Consider the following 19338-nt stretch of genomic DNA (forward strand, 5'->3'; position numbering starts at 1 on the left):
ATCTTTCAAGGTTTTAGTTAGGATTTGCTGCTTCTGATTTCCCCTGTGTAAAGGGCCCTGATGATTATCTTTCCTCTGAGTCCATATTGAGTCAGTGCCTGGCCTAGTGCTGGATGACACCAATGCTGCTGCATGTGTTGCCTTTCCCAGGAGAGGTAAAACCAGACCACTTGTGGGTCTAGCACAGAGGTAGGCAACCTACGGCATGTGCGCCAAAGGCGGCATGCGAGTTAATTTTCAGTGGCACTCACACTGCCTGGGTCCTGGCCAGCAGTCCGAGGGGCTCTGCATTTTAATTTAATTTTAAATGAAGCTTCTTAAACATTTAAAAAACCTTATTTACCTTACATACAACAATAGTTTAGTTATATATTATAGACTTATAGAAAGAGCCTTCTAAAAATGTTAAAATGTATTACTGGCACGCGAAACCTTAAATTAGAGTGAATAAATGAAGACTTGGCACACCACTTCTGAAAGGTTGCTGACCTCTGGTCTAGAAGATACAGATACAGGGGCTTTAACCATTGTGTCCTGGCTAAATGCCAGGACAGAGGATATTCTGCCAACCTCACCCCCTTTCTCCACTGAAGATTCAATTGGACGAGTCTTTTGTGCGGCATGCCCTGAAATGATTGCTGTGTTGTGTTAAACAGCTGCCATAGTCCACCCCAGCACGGTCTGCATTTGAACAGCGGATGAAGCAATCTAGCTCATATGATCTTAATTTACATGGCCTGCCATCATAGTATCTGAGCACTTTGGGGTAGAGGATTCTAGAAGGCAAGGTATTGCTGCTTTATGATTGTGATCGGAGTCGGTGTCGGTCTGGGGATTTCATGTGGATGCTGTGGTCTGTACCTCAAGTCTTTATTGCTATCAAGAAACCTTCTGTATTGCACGTTTGCTTCTTGGTAGCAATAAAGACTTGATGCTTTCTGAGTGGTAGTTCCAACTGAAGAGGCACTTCGCCTCTTTCATGAGATAATGCTTCTTTTTGCATGGCACACAGCGTGTGCAAACAGCTGTTTATCTTAGTTGGAGGTAATGCAGGAACCAGTTAAATGCAATGCTCAAATAACAGAGCAGGGTTCCCAGCCTGCAGTGGAGTTGCTGTACTGATGCAAGAGTCACTGTGATGCTGTAGAGAGCTTGGTAGGGCAGGGACTGGCTGGACTGTGTTTGTACAGAGCCCGGAGATGCTACTGGAATAGAAATGCTAATGGAGCAACCCATAGTTACCTATCCCTTCAGGGTAGGGAAAAGTGATATTTAATGAGCTCTTGCTTCCCTTTGAGTAACGTGTCTGGTTAGGTATCTTTCCTTGTTAGACTGCAGCACCCTCCCTGTCTCACCCCCACCCCCTTCTTCTCCCCCTAATAACTAAGACTCCTACTTAAAATTCTTGATCCTGGCTTCTTCAGAGCTGCATCTGACAAGGGCCTTCTGGGGCCCCGTTCGCTACACCGTTTGTGTATCACGCAGGCCTTCATGCACTTAGCCTCTCAACGGCTTTGGAATTGTCTTGTCGGCCAGGTCGAAGGATCATGATTCCTGTTCTGCAGTGAGGGAATGGAGGCGCTGAGAGTTTGTCTCTTGCCCACGATCACACGTGGAGCCTGTAGCAGACTTCAGAATTGAACCTGATCTCCTGAGTCCCAGTCCAGTGCCTTAAAACTACAAGACTGGCCTTCCTCCCTTCACGGCTGCTCTGGCTAGGGGAGAGGTGTCTGTGGACTCTTCAGCTGCTGAATGCTGCCGTCCTTGCATGGCTACTGGGAGAGGCTGCCAGTGGCAGTCTGGTCCCCAGGCCACTGTTGCTTCCCACCAGTCCCACTCACGGAGGTTGAGTGCACACGGATGAGGCTTTTGGGAGGGGGAATGTATCCTGTGGACTGCTGAGTAAGAGGGGTCTCCAGAGAGAGTGACTCTCCCTACACCCCTGGCAAGGGTATAGTGAAAAGCATCCAAGCGAGAGCCCTGGGGCCCACCCACGTGAACATTGAGCCTCCATGACCATGCTATAGTGCCCCCTCTTGGGAAGCTGTTTATGAAAACAGATGGTTCTAATCCCTATAGCACCGCACTAGTGGGGCCTGTAGCGTCCCTGGGTCCCGTGAGCCCTGCTCGTGGAGTCGAAGGTGGTGTAACTTATATCATCTTGTCCCCTCCCAGATTTGCAGCCACTCACCAACGTGTAACATACTTTTCCCCTCGCCCCTTACATGTTACCTCTGAGTATGGCCAACCCAGCCTAACTGATGCGTAAGGGTCGTGTTGATGACCGAATGGGAATCCAAACCCACTTTGAGGGGCCTGGAAGATGTCACATCTTCCAACTCCCTTGTATACCCATTTGAATTGGCCCTAAAACTCCAGCCACTCCTGAAATGTGGGGCTCATGGCGACCCCAGGTACTGCAGATTATGCCAGTAAAACATGCAGCATCCACAATTCTCAAATCCAGTTCTGCTCGTAGCAGAACCAAATGTGGGCATGTCTATTTAATCTGTACAGAGCTCAGGGGTGAAAGTAACTTACAGGACTTACCGGTACTGCCGGAGTCCAGAGCGGGCGTGGCCTCATCCGGAGGGGCTGTGGCCTCTCAAAATTTAAAGGCCTTGGGGTACCAGCTGTGGCTCCCAGCTGAAGAGGTGGCTGGGAGCCCCCCGGTGCTCAGGAGCAAATAAAAGGACCTGGAGCTTTAGCCGCCGGGGGGAACCCCGAGCTTTGTGGGGCTGGAGAAGGGATTTAAAGGGCCCAGAGCTTCTGCTGCTGAGGGGAGCCCCGAGCCCTTAAATCCTGGCCCCATCCCAGCTGCCAGAGCAGTGGCTGGGATTCAAAGGGCTCTGGGCTGCCCGCAGCCACGGGGAACTCTGAGCCCTTTAAATCCCGGCCCCAGCCCGGCCACTGGAGCTGCGGCTGGGATTTAAAGGGCTCTGGGCTGCCCGCAGCTGCGGGCAGCCCAGAGCCCTTTCAATCCCCAACATGGAAGCTGGGGCGGTCCAGCACGGTGCACTGGCTCTTGCCAGTATGCTGTACAGGACTGAACCGGCTTACTCTCACCTCTGACAGGGCTCCACCATCTCCCTGCAGGATAAACCCCTCAGACTGAGCTGCTGCAGCAAATCAGTGCAATCTCCATCACAGCCCCACACCCACCCTCCCCGTGCTATCTTGCAGCTGTGCGCTTTCCCAGCAGTTGGCTGGCCTGTACTTTGCAGCACTCAAGCTTATGGCGAGGGGAGGAGGAACCTTCTGAACATAAGCGTAACTAACGAATTGTTGGGCGGCTGCGTGTCAGCAGCTGCATTTACAATCCGCTGGCAAAGTGGCGCTGGAGTTCCTGCCACGTGGATCGCTTTCCTGACCCTGTACGCTGGAGAGAGCTAGAGCAGATGGTTCCCATTGCTGATCAGGAAGGCTGCTGCTCTGACAAATACATGTGTCAGAGGGACTGAGAGTTCACAGGCCTCTCTTCCTTCTCCTCTGGGTTCAGGCGTTCAAAGAGCTTCTCCCAGGAGACAGAATGCAGGGGATCCATGCTCTGCTGCAGGAAAACATTTGTAAGAGTTTTTCCAAAGGAGAAAGGAAGGGAAGGATGGTCCAGTGGTTAGGGCACTGGTCGAGGAGACCAGGGTTCATTCCCTGCCCCACCAGAGGATTCCGGTGTGACCTTGGGCACTTAGGGTATGTCTAGACTGCAAGCACAGGGATTGCAGCTCAGGATGACAGAGCAGAGCCAGCTGTAATCTAGCTAGCAAGGGTCCCAGAACAGTAAGCCGCAGTGGCATGGACTAGTCCTGGGAGGAATTACCAGGTTTCTGGTTTGGGTTCCGTACAGCTCGTGTTGTCATGGCTTCCAGGACCCAAGCTAGCTAAATTAAATCTAGATCAGGTATGTCGGCACTAGCTGTAATCGCACCTTGCGATTGTAATCAATATGTACCCTTGGTGCCTCTGTGCCTCAGTGCCCCCTCTGTAACAGGGAGAGTAGCCTTTCCTTACCTCATGGAAACCTATTTCCCTATGCTAGTTTTTCGCCCTACTGTTACTCACATCTTCTTGTCAACTGTTGGAAATGGGCCATCCTGATGATCACTACAAAAGTTTTTTTTTTTCTCCTGCTGATAATAGCCCACCTTAACTGATTACTCTCGTTATAGTTAGTATGGCAACATCCAGTTTTTTCATGTCCTCCGTGTATATATATCTTCCTACTGTATTTTCCAGTGCATGCATCCGATGAAGTGGGCTATAGCCCACGAAAGCTTATGCTCAAATAAATTTGTTAATCTCTAAGGTGTCACAGGTACTCCTGTTCTTTTTACTAAAGACTGTGTGGTGCTTTGATACCACAGGGATGGGGCCCAGATAAGTACCCGAGAGAGTATGTGTGAACTAGGGACGTACCTGGCCGCTGGGAATTCAGGTGTTTGCTGAACAACAGCATATTCCTCTCCTCCACTCTGGAATTAATACATTTTAGATAAAGGAAACACAATGGATCTAATTTACCTCGATTTCAGTAAGGCATTTGATATGGTTCCACATGGGGAATTAGTAGCTAAATTGGAAAAGATGGGGATCAATATGAAAGGTGGATAAGGAACTGGTTAAAGGGGAGACTACAGCGGGTCATACTGAAAGGTGAACTGTCAGGCTGGAGGGAGGTTACTAGTGGAGTTCCTCAGGGATCGGTTTTGTGACCAATCTTATTTAATCTTTTTATTAGTGATTTTGACAGAAAAAGTGGGAACGTGCTAATAAAGTTTGTGGGTAATACAAAGGTGGGAGGTATTACCAATACAGAGAAGGACCAGGATATCGTACAGGAAGATTTGGATGACCTTGTAAACTGGAGCAGTAGTAATAGGATGAAATTTGATAGTGAAAAGTGCAAGGTCATGCATTTAGGGATTAATAACAAGAATTTTTGTTATGAGCTGGGGACGCATGAGTTGGAAGTAACAGAGGAGGAGAAGGACCTTGGAGTATTGGTTGATCACCGGATTACCATGAGCCACCAGCATGATATGGCTGTGAAAAAAGCTAATGTGGTCTTGGGATGCATCAAGCGAGGTATTTCCACTAGAGATAAGGAGGTGTTAGTACTGTTATACAAGGCACTACTGACACCTCATCTGGAATATTGTGTGCAGTTCTGGTCTCCCGTGTTTAAGAAGGATGAATTCAAACTGGAACAAGCACAGAGAAGGGCTAGTAGGATGATCTGAGGAATGGAAAACCTGTCTTATGAAAGGAGACTCAAAGAGCTTGGCTTGTTTAGCCTAACCGAGAGAAGATTGAGGGGAGATATGATTGCTCTCTATAAATATATCAGAGGAATAAACACCAGGGAGGGAGAAGAATTATTTAAGTTCAGTACCAATGTGGACACAAGAACAAATGGATATAAACTGGCCATTAGGAAGTTTAGACTTGATATTAGATTAAGGTTTCTAACCATCAGAGGAGTTAAGTTCTGGAACAGCCTTCAAAGGGGAGCAGTGGGGGCAAAAGACATATCTGGCTTCAAGACTAAGCTTGATAAGTTTACGGAGGGGATGGTATGATGCCATAGCCTAATTTTGGCAATTAATTGATCTTTGACTATTAGTGGTAAATATGCCCAGTGGCCTGTAATGGGATGTTAGTTGGTTTGGGATCTGAGTTACCACAGAGAATTCTGACTGGTGAGTCTTGCCCACATGCTGAGGGTTTTGCTGATTGCTATGTTTGGGGTTGGGAAGGAATTTTCCTCCAGTGCAGATTGGCAAGGGCCCTGGGGGGTTTTCACCTTCCTCTGTAGTGTGGGACATGGGTCACTTGCTGGAGGATTCTCTGCACCTTGAAGTCTTTAAACCACCATTAGAAGACTTCAGTAGCTCACACATAGGTTAGGGGTTTGTTAAAGGAGTGGATGGGTGAGATTCTGTGGCCTGTGTTGTGCAGGAGGTCAGACTAGATGATCATAATGGTCCCTAGTGACCTTAAAGTCTATGATTCTATGCCTCATAGTCAGGGCAAGCATCGCTGCTTCTGGGATATATGGGACCGAGCTGATGGGACAGCTCCTGAGCAGCGTATATGTGTCGTCTTTCATGGCCCAGACTCAGATGTGTATTGCAGCACCTGGTCCTTTGCCTGATTGTTGTTGAGATAAAGAGTAAGTCCACCCTGATCTGGGGGGGCAGGGCACCAGGCACCGTTCAATAGCCATCCTATTACAGAAAGGCAGATGGCCCCCCTATTTGCTATGCCGCCATGGTAGGGCTGCTACTTCTGAGACTGGCCCTGTGTTTTCTAAGGAGGAGCTGGCAGGGAGTAGACCTCACTCCTTTGCCTGACTAGAAAGACACTGATCTGTCCTGAAGTTCTCTTGCTCTTTGTCCCTGTCTCTGCAATTGCACAGTAGCAGGCTCCTAGGGGACCCAACAGGAGCTAAGGCTGCTTCAGGCAGCTGCTCCTGGTCTGAGCATCCATCAGGTTTGGAAGGGCTCATGCAGCTGCATGCTGACTCCACCCTCTTTTGCTCTCAAATTTCAGTGGAGTCCCAATCCCACAGAGCTCATGCACAGAGAGGAAGCAGGATTTGGTGCTGATGCTTTCTTCACACCTTGTTGGCCCGTCCCACCACGCTATCATTGCATGTGACAGGTGGGGAGACACCAGGCTTGTTTGTCTTCTGTGCACTCTGGTCCCCTGGCTAAGGGTGCTGTGCTGTGAAGTAAGTGGGTTTTAGGGCATTACTGTAGCACGGGGAGGCAAAGTAATTGAGTGTAGCTATGATTTCTTCTCTCCCTCTCCCACTTTTCTTCCTGTTGCGCATGTGCTGTTCACCTCTTGCTCCCTGTGCCTGACATACAGGGACCCACTGTATGGGACCATGGAGTTGATGCCTTATCTTCACGTGCCTATTCCTTTAACAGGGGCTAACTCCAGGGGTGGGCAGGGTCAGTCATGCTTGGCCAGTCTGACACGAACCAGGCTGGGGTCTGACAGGGGCTGACCCTGGGCTGATGTGGGGTGGGATCATCAGGTTGGAGGAGTTTATAATAATAATTGGTGGAAGAGAGATGGTTTGATGTGGATGGACTCAACAGAAAACTTCACTTCCAATAACATGCAGCTTTGTAGCGCCTCTCAGACAGGCTGATTACTCAGCTCTGGTATGCGAATGACTGAAAGCAGTGATGTAAAGACATTCTGCAGTCTATTGATTAAACGAAAGCACTCTGTGCTAAGCTCTCATTGTAGCCAAAGCCTGAGAACCAGAACTAGCTGTCTGTGTGCAATGCTGGATGAATCACTTAGCAGCTGTGCCTCAGTTTCCCCATCAGTAAAATGAGGCTGATCATGGTTGGTTCTGTAATAGTGTCTAGAGGCCTCACCAGCACTTCCCTGCCCCAAAGTGACTGTGGTGAAGCTAAATTCCTTAACGTTTTAAAAGTGCATTGCAATCCTTGGGTAGAAGGCTCTTGAGAAATACAAAGTATTGTTACAGAGGATTTATTCAGAGTCTGATCCCTTGTTATTAAAATATAACATAAGCTTCTCTCTCAGTGGTATGTTTATCGGAGATTTCCTGGTCTTCTACAGTTGTTTTGAACACTTTCATGAGGGTGGGTTTGGATTACTTTGCTCCAAGTTTTAGAGTAGCAGCTGTGTTAGTCTGTATCCACAAAAAGAACAGGAGTACTTGTGGCACCTTAGAGACTAACAAATTTATTTGAACATAAGCTTTCGTGGGCTACAGCCCACTTTATTGGATGCATGCAGTGGAAAATACAGTAGGAAGACACACACACACACACACACACACACACACACACACACACACCATGAAACAATGGGTGTTACCATACACACCTTCTGGTAATAGCTCACCTTAACTGATCACTCTCGTTAGAGTGCATATGGTAACACCCATTGTTTTGTGTGTGTGTGTGTATGTATATATATATCTTCCTACTATATTTTCCACTGCATGCATCCGATGAAGTGGGCTGTAGCCCACGAAAGCTTATGCTCAAATAAATTTGTTAGTCTCTAAGGTGCCACAAGTACTCCTGTTCTTTTTGCTCCAAGTGACTCACTCGACCCTCAGAAGTTGTATATGTACCTCCGTGCTCTTTGAGGTGGAATCACAGTGGCTGGCTACTTGGAGTGTAATCAAGCTAAAGCCAGCCAACAAGCCCCCATTTGGTCCTGGTGCCAGGCTGCCTTGTACCTTGTGAAATTATTTATACCTGTGCAAAGCAGGAGACAAAACATTACCCCCAGGGTGAGTGGAGAATACTAATAAGGTGGCAACCTGTACTAGAGGTGTAAAAGGTATGCAAATTGCAAGGCCTCCATGTTGAGTGGTTGGATTTCTGGGAACAGGGATTCCTGGATTCTAGTCTTATTTCTGGCACTGACTCACTGTGTTTCTTTGGGTAAGTTCCATAAGCCCTCTGTTCCCCCATGTGTTCAGCGGGCGTACTGACCTTTACCCACCTCTTGAATGTGGGGGGGAGGTCTTGAAGATTCATGAACATTGGTAAAGTGTGCTGTGATCCTCTCATGAAGATGATGCTGTTGTTAAATTCTGAATTCCATTCATGTATTTCAGCTCTGAAGCGATCTTTCGAGGTCGAGGAGGTAGACCAGTCTCTAAACGCCTCCACGCCACAAAGACGGACCCCGAACCCTCTCCTCAGGTCCACCGTATCCAGCTCCACACAGAAATTCCAGGATCTCGGTGCCAGGAATTCGGAGACACCTGCCAGACATGCAGACTCTCCAGGCCAAAGGTCACCTAAGTCGTCTCTGAGGAGGGTGGAGCTCTCCGGACCCAAACTCCCTGAGCCTGTGTCACGAAGAACAGAAATCTCCATTGATATCTCATCCAAGCAAGTGGAAAACTCCACTCCAGGGTTATCAAGGTTCGGCCTCAAGAGAGCAGAGGGGCTGGGGCACAAACCCCCTGAGCCCACCCCAAGAAGGACTGAGATCACTATAGGCAAGCCTCAGGAGCCCGCTGTCCGGAGGATGGAAGCCCCCACCTCAAAGATCCCGGAGCTGCCCCAGCGGAAAGCCGAGACAGCCAGTGCCCCTGTGCCAGAGGTTGCCACCAAACGGGTAGAAATCCAGGTGGCAAAGTCTCCAGAGGTCCCAGTCCCACCTGTCAGGCAAGTGGAGAATTTGGAGCCTTCCTTGGCCAGTCAACATCTCCAACCAGAATCAAAGCCGCAACCAGTAATGGTTGAAATCCCTCCAAAGAGTCCAGAGGGTAAGTAGAGCCCTGGGCATGGGCCTGTGTAACATCCTGGCTAAAGTATATGTCTGCCTATGTCTCCCTCTAGTGGCTGTCCCACAAGGGGGCGGCAACAGCCTGCTAACTCTTGCTCCCTTAGCTCATGTGGTGAGGTCTGGTGCTGAAGGTCCCGGGTTTTGTACCTGCTGGTGTCTGAATGAATGTAGTCACGGGTCTGTTATGCTTGGATTTATTGAGTCTTATGGAACTGCTGGGGGCACTGCAGAATTTTCATTAAGTGGCCCCATGAGACCACAAAGCTTGCAGCAAGTAGAATGAGAAAATAGCCCCCTCCCCCTTACCTCAGCTGTTTGCCAGGCTTGTAAAATGGGACACTGCTCTCATTTTTTACCCTAATCTTGGGCCCACCCGCCTTGACCATGTCTCCTTAAGAAAAGCAGCCACTGGGGTGACGTGGAAGGTGCAGACATGGCACCTGTGTTGCTTACTGTTTCGTTGTGGTGCTGACGCTTGTGGGACTCCAGCACAGTGTCAGCAATTATTGTGCTGCTGGGGCAGCCACCCAGTCTCTCTCTTAGCAGGAATCAGGAGCTCTTTCTCTCTGGCCCCTGTAGCCAGATGCTATAATTATGTCATGGACCGGAGCCACTGTGAAATTGGAGCCCTGTTTTATATTAGCTCTATCTTGTTTTTGATTAATCCTGCATTAGGCATTAAGCTGGCTCCCCTCCCGCAGCGGCGCCGAGGCCTTTATTCCCCCCCGCCTTCTGTTTTAAAGAGATTTTGTTCTGTTCCAGCTCTTTTGATTATTTTTCCATTCCCCAGTCCCCTCCTCTGCTAGGTGCAGCTTTGGCATTGGAGGCTGTGACCTTCCCTCCTCACCCTGCTCTTCTCCACGCAAATGGATCCATTGTGGGGTGGAGTGTTACAGCTGAAATGGGCCCCTGGGCAGTCTTTGCGTGGCCAGTGAGTTACGCAGCCCACCCTTCTCTCGCCCCCCAACTCAGTGTAGTCCAGCCAGGAGTTAACCAGATTTCCTTACAAGGCAACGTCTATCGGCCTGTCCAGCGCTATTGTTCATTTGCTTTGTTAGCTCAGGACAGTGGTTGGAGACGATAGAAGATCTACCTTCTTCGTGCCCTCCCCTTTCCACCCTGGAGCCTGTTCCAAGCCTGTCGCACACAGACCCTGCCAGGAGTGTCCAGGCCGCCTGTGGCTTCTGCCATTGCCTGTCAGGAACCTCCCTGCCGCCCCTGCTCTATGCCTCAAGCTGGGCTGCTTGGTTGTGGAAGTGACAGCTTCCAGCAGAGGCTGTTAGGTTGGTTTTGCTTGGGAGAGACCTGGCCTGTAGTAACATTTGGACAATTGGAGAATTATTCCCCCCCCCCACACACACACACACATTGGCTGCTGAACCCATTGGCTGCTGAACCCATTCATTGGCATTAGGCTGGGGCTGTGGAGATGTGCCTTGGTCTGAGGACCTGGCCTCTCAGGTGTTAGCACTGCTCCAGTTGGCCTCTCATTCAAAAGCTTCCATGGAAACAGGAAAGCCATGTTATCTGATACCAAAGCTGTGCTGGGCCCCTCCCCAAGCTTGAGCCTGGCCCCAGAAGGGCCCTGTGGGAAGTCAGCTGCACAGGGCCCCATCCAGTTCACTCCCCTTTCACTTCCATGTACCTTTGATGACTTTGCTTCCCTCTGACCCCCACCATTCTTGACCTTCTGAGACTCCCTGGTCTCTAGCGAGCCCTCCCTCCCCACCTGGCTTAGGGCATGAGGCCAGTGGTGCTGAAGGGCATCTTTTAGCAATTGGGTGTGAGCGCGTGAGGAGCTGGTCTCTGCCATTGGACAGGCTGCAGCAGAGGCAGGAGCTCAGCTCCCACTGACCTTAATGGGAGCTGCGGATGCTCAGGGCTTCTGAAAATCAGGCTCAAAGCACATCAAGTTGGGCGCCCAAAAGCTGAGGCGCCAAGAGAGGCCACGTTGTTGATGCAAGTGACTTGCCCAAGACCCGAGCGTGAGTCAGTGGCAGAGCCAGGCTTTGAACCCACAAATCCTGACTCCTAGTCCCCTGCGCTAACCATGAGCCCACAGAGTTTAAAATATGTGGAATGAGGAAATGGTGAAATCCCCCTTTATCCCAACTGTGTGTAACCTCTGTAAGAAGAGAGGAACAGCCCTGGTGGGACTGAGGGAGGGGAAGCCGCCTAGGACAGCTGCAGTTATCTCAGTAGACAAACTTCGATTGTCTGAGGCTGAGTGACATCTAAGATACAGCACAATAAGCCATAAAAGCACTGCAGGCCTATCCACTTTGCCCCATCCCGCTCTGGTTTTAACATAATCTGAGTGACCCCAGAGAAACCATCAACTCAGTGAGATGCTCGGTGTAGAGCTCCTTCGGCGAGGCGCAGAGCCCTCTCCGCTCCCACTGACGCTGAGCACAACACCACGCAGGATCGGGTCCTTTGGTAGGGACTGGAGACAGCGCCTAAGCTGCAGAATCCCTGGACAGCTGCCTGAAAGTGGGAGTGTCTTTAACTCCAAGGGAGCTCCAGAATCCCAAGACAGCTGCTGAGGGCGAGGTTTACACAACAGCAGAGCTGTCTGGGGTACGATTTACAGAACAAGACAGCCGTGCTCAGTGGGATTGATACAAAGGGGCTTTCAGGCCCAGGGAAGCCCTGAGTCCAATAAAAAAGAGCTGTGAAACTGAGCTGAAAGGCTTATCCTCCTGGTCCCTCTTTCCCAGCCCAGATTTACAGCCTGAGAGCTAGTGCAATATCCCCTCTGCTTCCCTCGAGCCCCAGCACCTTTCCTCCTCCCCCACTGACATATTAGCCACTATACAATCACGGCTCCTTGGGCCACTTTCCCAGCCACACCCCATTGTGGGGCACGGCCTCCCTGTGAATGGCTGTGTAGCGCCCGCTCTGGAGGACCGCTCTCTGCTGTGGCTTAGTGGGGCTGTCGGAGGTCTGGCGTTTTATGGGATTGCCCATTGTTTGTCCTGCCTGGCAGCGGGGGAGCATCCTGCCCTGTCAGTCCTGTGGTGGAAGGGGTGCTGATCGGCACCCCACCTGCTGAGCGTGGGCAAAGCACGCAGAGCTGATGTCTGGAGAAGCCATGGACTTTGAGAGCCAAGGGAAGTCCCTTCAATGGTAGGAGAAAGAGAGAAGGCTTCTCAGAACCCCCTGAGAAGATGTTACTACTTGATTCCCCTCAAACACACACAGTCTTTGAGGGGTAATGAGATGCTTCCCTTCCCTTTCCAAGATGGAAGGAGTGGCTGGGGTGGGGGCTGCTCTGCTCCGCACTCTTAAAAGCCCCCAGGGCACCACTGGTTGCCATGATACAAAAGCTAGGACTTCTCAGCTCAGCTGGTGCTCTGGGTCCAAGCTAGTAGAGTGATAATGCAGGAAAGCCTGCGCTGATGAGGAGGTGAGGACTAATCACTCCAAGTGAGGCCCATGAGGTCTGATTTTTTTCATAGCTCCAAGCTGTAGTACAACTGGATTTGCTAGCAGGGTGGGGAGTATAGTAGGGGTGCTGTCCTAGAGGAGATGTGCCCAGAACCTGTATGTGAGTGCAGAGAGGCAGACCACGGCTGAACCCCCACAGAAAAGTGGATAATCCCTTACCCAGTGGGGTCTTGGTACGTGGCTTTTCTCATCTTTGTTGAAGAGGCCATGGGACAGACCTGTCATCCCAGACTGTCCTTCCCTGGGATTGAGTTTGGTGTGGGAGGAAATAGCTTCAAAGCTGCACGTAGACCTGAGACAGAATGAAACAACCCAAGAGAAAAATAAGCTCTCCCCTTAAACAAATCCATCCCGCTGGGAGCTAGAAACTGAATGGATTTACACCAGGGGTGAATTTGGCCTTGTGACTAAAAGAACTTAGCTTTGATTTGGAGGGCGATGATAGCTTGGCGACTCAGCTCCTTCGTGCCCAAGGGAGCCAAGGGCTGCAAACACAGTCTCAAGTTCTTGTCCGACAGCCAGGACTAGGAACTGCCCTCCCCCGTTGTCTCTGCACTGCAGAGCAAAGTGTGTTCCCCTTGGAGATGTGTGGCTGCCTGGAGGTGAAACTACCAGGTCTCTAGGCTCACTGCAGCTGTGCCCCTGCAGTGGCTCGTGCCCCTGTCTCACTTGGTAGTTGTGACACCTGGATTGATGCCCTGCTTCCTCTAGCTGAGAAATGCTCCCAGAGGTTGGGTCATGCATGATGTGGCAACATGATGTTCATGGAAATTCCCCTCCACCTCAGCCCCCTGCTACACCCCTACAGTGAGGCCTTGAAAACAGCCCAGAAGCAATTAACCCCTTGTGCCTGCCTCTAGCTTGTTACTAAGATTTTATTTCCCTTAAGCTCCAGCTGTCAGTGACTCCTCTGTGTTCTCATGCTGTTCCCCTCCCTGTGCCCCCACTGCTGCTGTCACCACCACCTTTGCTGAAGGAAAGTGTGATGCAGGAAGGAGGCTGATTGGAGAGAGCTGTCACATGTTGCTCAGCATCTCTGAAAGAAACCGCTGGGAAAGGAAGCCAAAGAAATAGAGCAGCTAGCTGTGGTGAAACTGCCATTGTGAAGGGGGAGGGGGAGCGGTTAGTTTGTATTGAGATTGCCATACAGCAGCGATTTCCACCTGCATAGCTTCAAAAGCCACATGGCAGTTTGCCAGGCACTGGAGGGCTGTGCTAGTATGCATTTTAATTTACATGTATATTTAAATACAAATATTATTGTGCACAACCTGATTATCTGTCTCTTGCTTTTATTCCTCCTCTATATTTATTTGCACTCGTTTAATGCTGCTTTGACAGGCCTGGAGACTGAAATCCCTAAGAGCAGCTATCTCTAGGATAAGCAGCAGCCATGCCAACTTTTCCTCCCTTCCTCTTTTGTGCCCTGCCACCTGACCTGAAGGGATCTTTTCTCATGGAGGACAGCATAGTCAGTCCTCCAGGTGTGTTAATTCCTTGGCTTTTCCTCTGAGTGACAATTCTTGTGAGGGCGCCATCCACTGCATAGATGATTGTGACTGCCTATTCGCTGAATGTGACAGCAGGGGGCTGGGATCTGAGTTCAGTTCCTGCTCTGCCATACCCTTTTTTTGTGACTTTGGGTGAGTCACTCAAGGTAAGTGTGCACTGCAGTGAAACACCTGCGCCTGGCCCAGCTCAGCAGATTCATGCTCTTTGGGCTCAGGCTGCGGGGCTGTAAAATTGTGGTGTAGATGTTTGGGCTTATCTGCAACCCTCAGCTCAGAGCTCAGGCTCCAGCCCAAGCCCAAATGTGTCTATTTCAGTTTTACAGCCCTGCAGTAGCCTAGCCTCTGGAGCTCGAGTCAGCTGACATGGGCCAGGTGCTGGAGATTAATTGCGTTAGTGCCCCCATCTGTAAAGTGGGGGTAATAGCAGTTCTGTCCCTCGCAGGGGTGTTTTGGGGGATAAATGCATTACAGACTGAAGGGGCCCCAATGCAATGGTAATAGGCCCAGATAAGTACCTAATGTGGGCTGAGCTGTCCAGTCCCCCGAGCTTCCTTGACGGATGAGCAGAAAGTGCAGGTTGGTTCAGTTTGCCAGCAGTAACTGCCTCCTGCTGCTAGGTTGTGTCCTTACTCTGCAGTTCTGGGCAGAGGATGGTTCCAAACTACATTGTCTCTGAAGCGAGTCCTTGGAGGATGGAGGGGGAGGGGAAGTAACGTTGTCAGCTAGACTGTTCCACACCTGCAATAGGTGACAGGAGGCAGCCACGGATGTGGTATAGTCTATAGGCAACAGGATCACTGTAAACAACTGTGCAAATAGCTTCCTCAGGGTTACCGCAGGCAGGCCTGGCAAGCCTGCTGGGGAAAGAGAGCACAGCTCTGCACCAGAGGGTCACGTAGCAAACCCCTGCTGTTGGGCCAGGGGTGCCCAAAGCTCACCAGCTCCAGGGCAGCTTTCCACATGTCCAAGAGATACATGCACCTTGCATAAAGGAGCCTTTTGAAACCAGCCTCTTCTTTAATACAGCAGGTTGTCCTTGGACACTGCGGTTCCCAGCACGCTGTGCTCCATCCATCCGAGTGGCTGGCTGGGCTGCACCTCTAAGAAGGTGTCCTTGGGGGCACGCTGTAGAACTCTCTAGGCACATGGACTGAACCTTCGGCATGCTGATGCTGGGCTGACTCTGGGGTTAGGGCAGAGGTGGGCAAACTACAGCCCACGGGTCATATCTGGCCCACGGGACTGTTCTGCCTGGCCCCTGAGCCCCCGGCCCCTCCTCTGCAGACTCGGCTCACTCCACCTCTGGTGCAATGCCCTGGGCAGCGGGGCTGCGAGCTCCTGGAATAGCGCAGCTGCAGAGCCTGGCCTGACCCAGTGCTCTGTGCTGCGTGGTGCATGGCTGGCTGCAGCCAGGTGGGGAGGGTCGGATAGGGGGCAGAGGCCGGGCCACACCTTGCTGTTTGGGGAGGCACAGTCTCCCCTAACCAGCCCTCCATACAATATCTGAAACTCAATGCAGCCCTCAGGCCAAAAAGTTTGCACACCCCTGGGTTAGGGAATGAGTCTGGCCACGCATCTCCCCTTGCGTGGCCTTTATGGACCTTGCAACTGCTGTGGAATAAATTCCTTGTTTCATCCGCTCCTGTCTCTGTTGCATCCTCTAGCTTACTCCTGATCCTCTCCAGAACATCCCCTGGGCTGGGGACTTCTGGGTGTGGGGAGGCTTTGTGCCTGGTGAGGGGGTGCTCTGCACTGAGAAAGGCTTTCACAGTTGCTTTCCACCAGTTTAAGGGAGGCAGGACTCTGCCCCAGGGGTGTTAGTGCCCGGATATGGATCCCAACCCTGGTGGTGACCCAGCTGGAATTGGTCAGCTCTAGGATTTCTCTTCTCAGGTGTGTGCTTCGTTACTGCCTTCCAAACAGCCTCGCGTCTGCTGCCTGTTCCAGGCAGTACCTCGGCACCTGCCTTCCTCACTGCCTCCACAGTGCCCCTCTGCAAGCCTCTGGAGGCGTGCATGCTTCACAGCTGCTGCATATTGTGTCCCTTGATGTCAAGTTGGAGGGGAGCACCTGACATTTTAGGGGGCAGGTTTTATCCCCTCCCCCTGAGATTGTGCAGCTGTTGTCATTTTCCTGAAGCCCGGATATTACCTCCTTGGCCTCTGTTGGCTTGGCAGATGGTGCGAGGGGAATTGTGTTAGGTGCAGCACTGGAATTCCCTTCCATGTCGTCTCCAGGACAGGGGAACTGGGAGGGAGGAGAAGGAGGGAGCCGTGTGCATATGAACCAGCATATCACATCCACAGACACCCCCAGGCCTTCTCAATGGAGGGATTTTGAGGGCTTCCCTTTGGTTTGGATGGGTGCCAACCTAATCCTTTAGGAAGAGCCTCGTATAATTTGTAATGTCTAATTCTGCAAGAGCCCTCTTGTCTGGGGAGATGAGCAGCATGTCTCAGCTGTTTCTGGTATTCATGGTTCCATCCAGTGCCTCTTGTCACTAATGCTGCAATTTTGAGTGCTCTACACCAGGGATGGGCAAACTTTTTGGCCCGAGGGCCACATTGGAGTTGCAAAACTTTACAGAGGGCCAGGTAGGGAAGGCTGTGCCTCCCCAAACAGCCTGGCCCCCACCCCCATCAGCCCCCTCCCACTTCCTCCCCCTGACTACCCCTCTTAGAACTTCCAACCCCCCCCATCCGCTCTCTGTCCTCTGACTGCCCCTCCTGGGACCCCCCACCCCTAACCACCCCCTGAGACCCCACCGCCTATCCAAACCCCCCTACTCCCTGTCCTCTGACTGCTCTGAACCCTATCTGGCCTCCTGCCAGGCCCCACGGGACTCCCACGCCTATCCACCCCTCCATTCCCCATCCCCTGACCACCACTCTGCCAGAACCCCCAACTCATCCAACCCCACCTGCTCCTTGTCCCCTGACTGCCTCCTCCCAGGACCCGCTGCCCCTAACTGCCCCCTCCCAGGACCCCATCCCCTATCCAACCTCCCCTGCTCCCTGTCCCCTGACTGCCCTGATCCCTATCCACACACACACACCCCCGACAGGCCCCCTGGGACTCCCACGCCTATCCAAAAGCTCCCTGCCCCCTTACCATACCGCTCAGAGCAGCAGGAGCTTGCAGCCCCGCCGCCCAGCTGGAGTCAGCCATGCGCTGCCCAGCAGGAGCGGCGGGCCAGAGCACGGGCAGTGCAGCAAGCTGAGGCTGCAGGGGAAGGGGGACAGCCTCCCTGGCCGGGAGCTCAAGGGCCAGTTAGGATGGTCCCGTGGGCTGGATGTGGCCCGCGAGCCATAGTTTGCCTACCTCTGCTCTAAACACTCTCACACTCAATGTACACACCTGCATACAGACACACAAATATATCTATACACGTGTGCACAAATGCATACATACACATCACAAATATATATTCAAACACACGCTCTGCACATGCATCCGTGTATGTATTATGTGCATTAGAACCACAAAAATAGCTGGAGATGCTCCAGGGATATGTCAGGATATAGATATTCAGGCCTGTCTGCAAAGGCCTATACTTTAAGAATTTAGGTGTATTCTTATCACTTAGCTAGTTACAGAGGTATAAAAGAAAGAATCAAAATCACTGTCTGTGTAATGGCCTTCTCTTACTGTAACAGGCTAAGGCCTTCAGCTAAGATGTAGTTAGGCAGCCATAAGCTGGGAAGTGTATGGTCACATCCTCACATTCCAAACTAGTCACATTGAAATAAGGTGCTATTGAGCTATTAGGAATACAATCCTGTCCTGATATTCCTATCACTTCCAGAGAAAGGGAAGAGCCTAGAAGATGTAAAAGGAAACTTAGTTTAATAGCATCCTGTCTGGCAAGAACTCACTTATCAATAGACACAGCTGGAAAACCCTTATGTCTGTATAGATGTAGTTGTAAAATACTCACTTCTGTATTGTTTTGTATGTTTATTTGCATGGTCTCTGTCTGGTTCTGTGATTGTTTCTGTCTGCTGTATAATTAATTTTGTTGGGTGTAAACCAATGAAGGGTGGTGGAATATAATTGATTAAATAACCATATTACAGTATGTTAGGATTAGTTAGTTAAATTTCAGTAAAATGATTGGTTAAGAAATAGCTAAGCAAAACGCAGGTTTTACTATATAGTCTGCAGTCAATCAGAAAGGGGGGGGCGGGGAATGGGAACACGGACTGCGGATGGGGGAATTGGGATCATGTTTTGCTAAAGGGGAGGATAGGGACAGGGACACAGGCAAGGCTTTGTGGTGTCAGAGCTGGGAGGGGGGACACTAAGGAAGGAAACTGGAATCATGCTTGCTGGAAGTTCACCCCAATGAACATCGAATTGTTTGCGCCTTTGGACTTTGGATATTGTTGCTCTCTGTTCATGCGAGAGGGACCAGGGAAGTGAGAGGGTGAAGGAATAAGCCCCCTAACAGGATAGATGACCTGGGCCCAGATGTCTCTACAGTTGAAGCCTTTCTGTGTCCAGCAGATATCTGCTTTTTATTTAATTGTTGGGAAAGGCTGAGTTTGCATGCTGGCATCCCATGGCAACCATTACACCAGAGCAGGGAGAAGCAGAGTTTTTCGGTGCTTACGATAGAGGTCTAGAACTTCTGGGTTCTCTCGCCTCCTCTTTCCCTCATTTACTTCGTCACCTTGGGCAAGTTATCTCCTCTTTCTTGTCCTTGGGATTCCCCTCTGTAAAATGGGTATAATTCTTTTGAGCTCCCTCTTGGGGGTGATGCAGCTTAGTTCATTTCTTTATATTGTACTGCTTTTGCCATCTTTGGTGAAAGGGGCTCTGTCGCAGTGCCTGGTGGTGGTGGTAAAGGGTAAGGAATCCACACGTCTCTCTCAGAGCAGATCTGAGTCCTGGAGGCAATGGATTTGATACAACACATGGATCGAGGTTCAAGAAGTTGTCTGTGTCACTCTGTTTGCAGCCCTCTTGTGACAAGTAGAAGATGGTCAGTCTCCAGGATGGTTGAATTGGCCAGCAATTTCCCTGGCAGTAATAAATAACAGGATAGCCTGCCACCTTTTGTCTGATGAAGAAAGTAGCA

General features: G+C 50.8%; 1 protein-coding gene across 4 annotated transcripts in view; it reads left to right on the forward strand.

The window, feature by feature from the left end:
• SEPTIN9 (septin 9) overlaps positions 1 to 19338 on the forward strand; it is a 267635-nt gene that overhangs the window by 136952 nt on the left and 111345 nt on the right. For all 4 annotated transcript variants that reach the window (XM_030534403.1, XM_030534402.1, XM_030534405.1 and 1 more), the window contains one exon: positions 8618 to 9277. In XM_030534403.1, the coding sequence (XP_030390263.1) occupies positions 8618 to 9277 (660 nt within the window). The remainder of the gene's footprint in view (positions 1 to 8617; positions 9278 to 19338) is intronic.

The sequence above is a fragment of the Gopherus evgoodei genome, chromosome 15, assembly GCF_007399415.2.
Source record: "Gopherus evgoodei ecotype Sinaloan lineage chromosome 15, rGopEvg1_v1.p, whole genome shotgun sequence".
NCBI classification, from domain to species: Eukaryota; Metazoa; Chordata; order Testudines; family Testudinidae; genus Gopherus; species Gopherus evgoodei.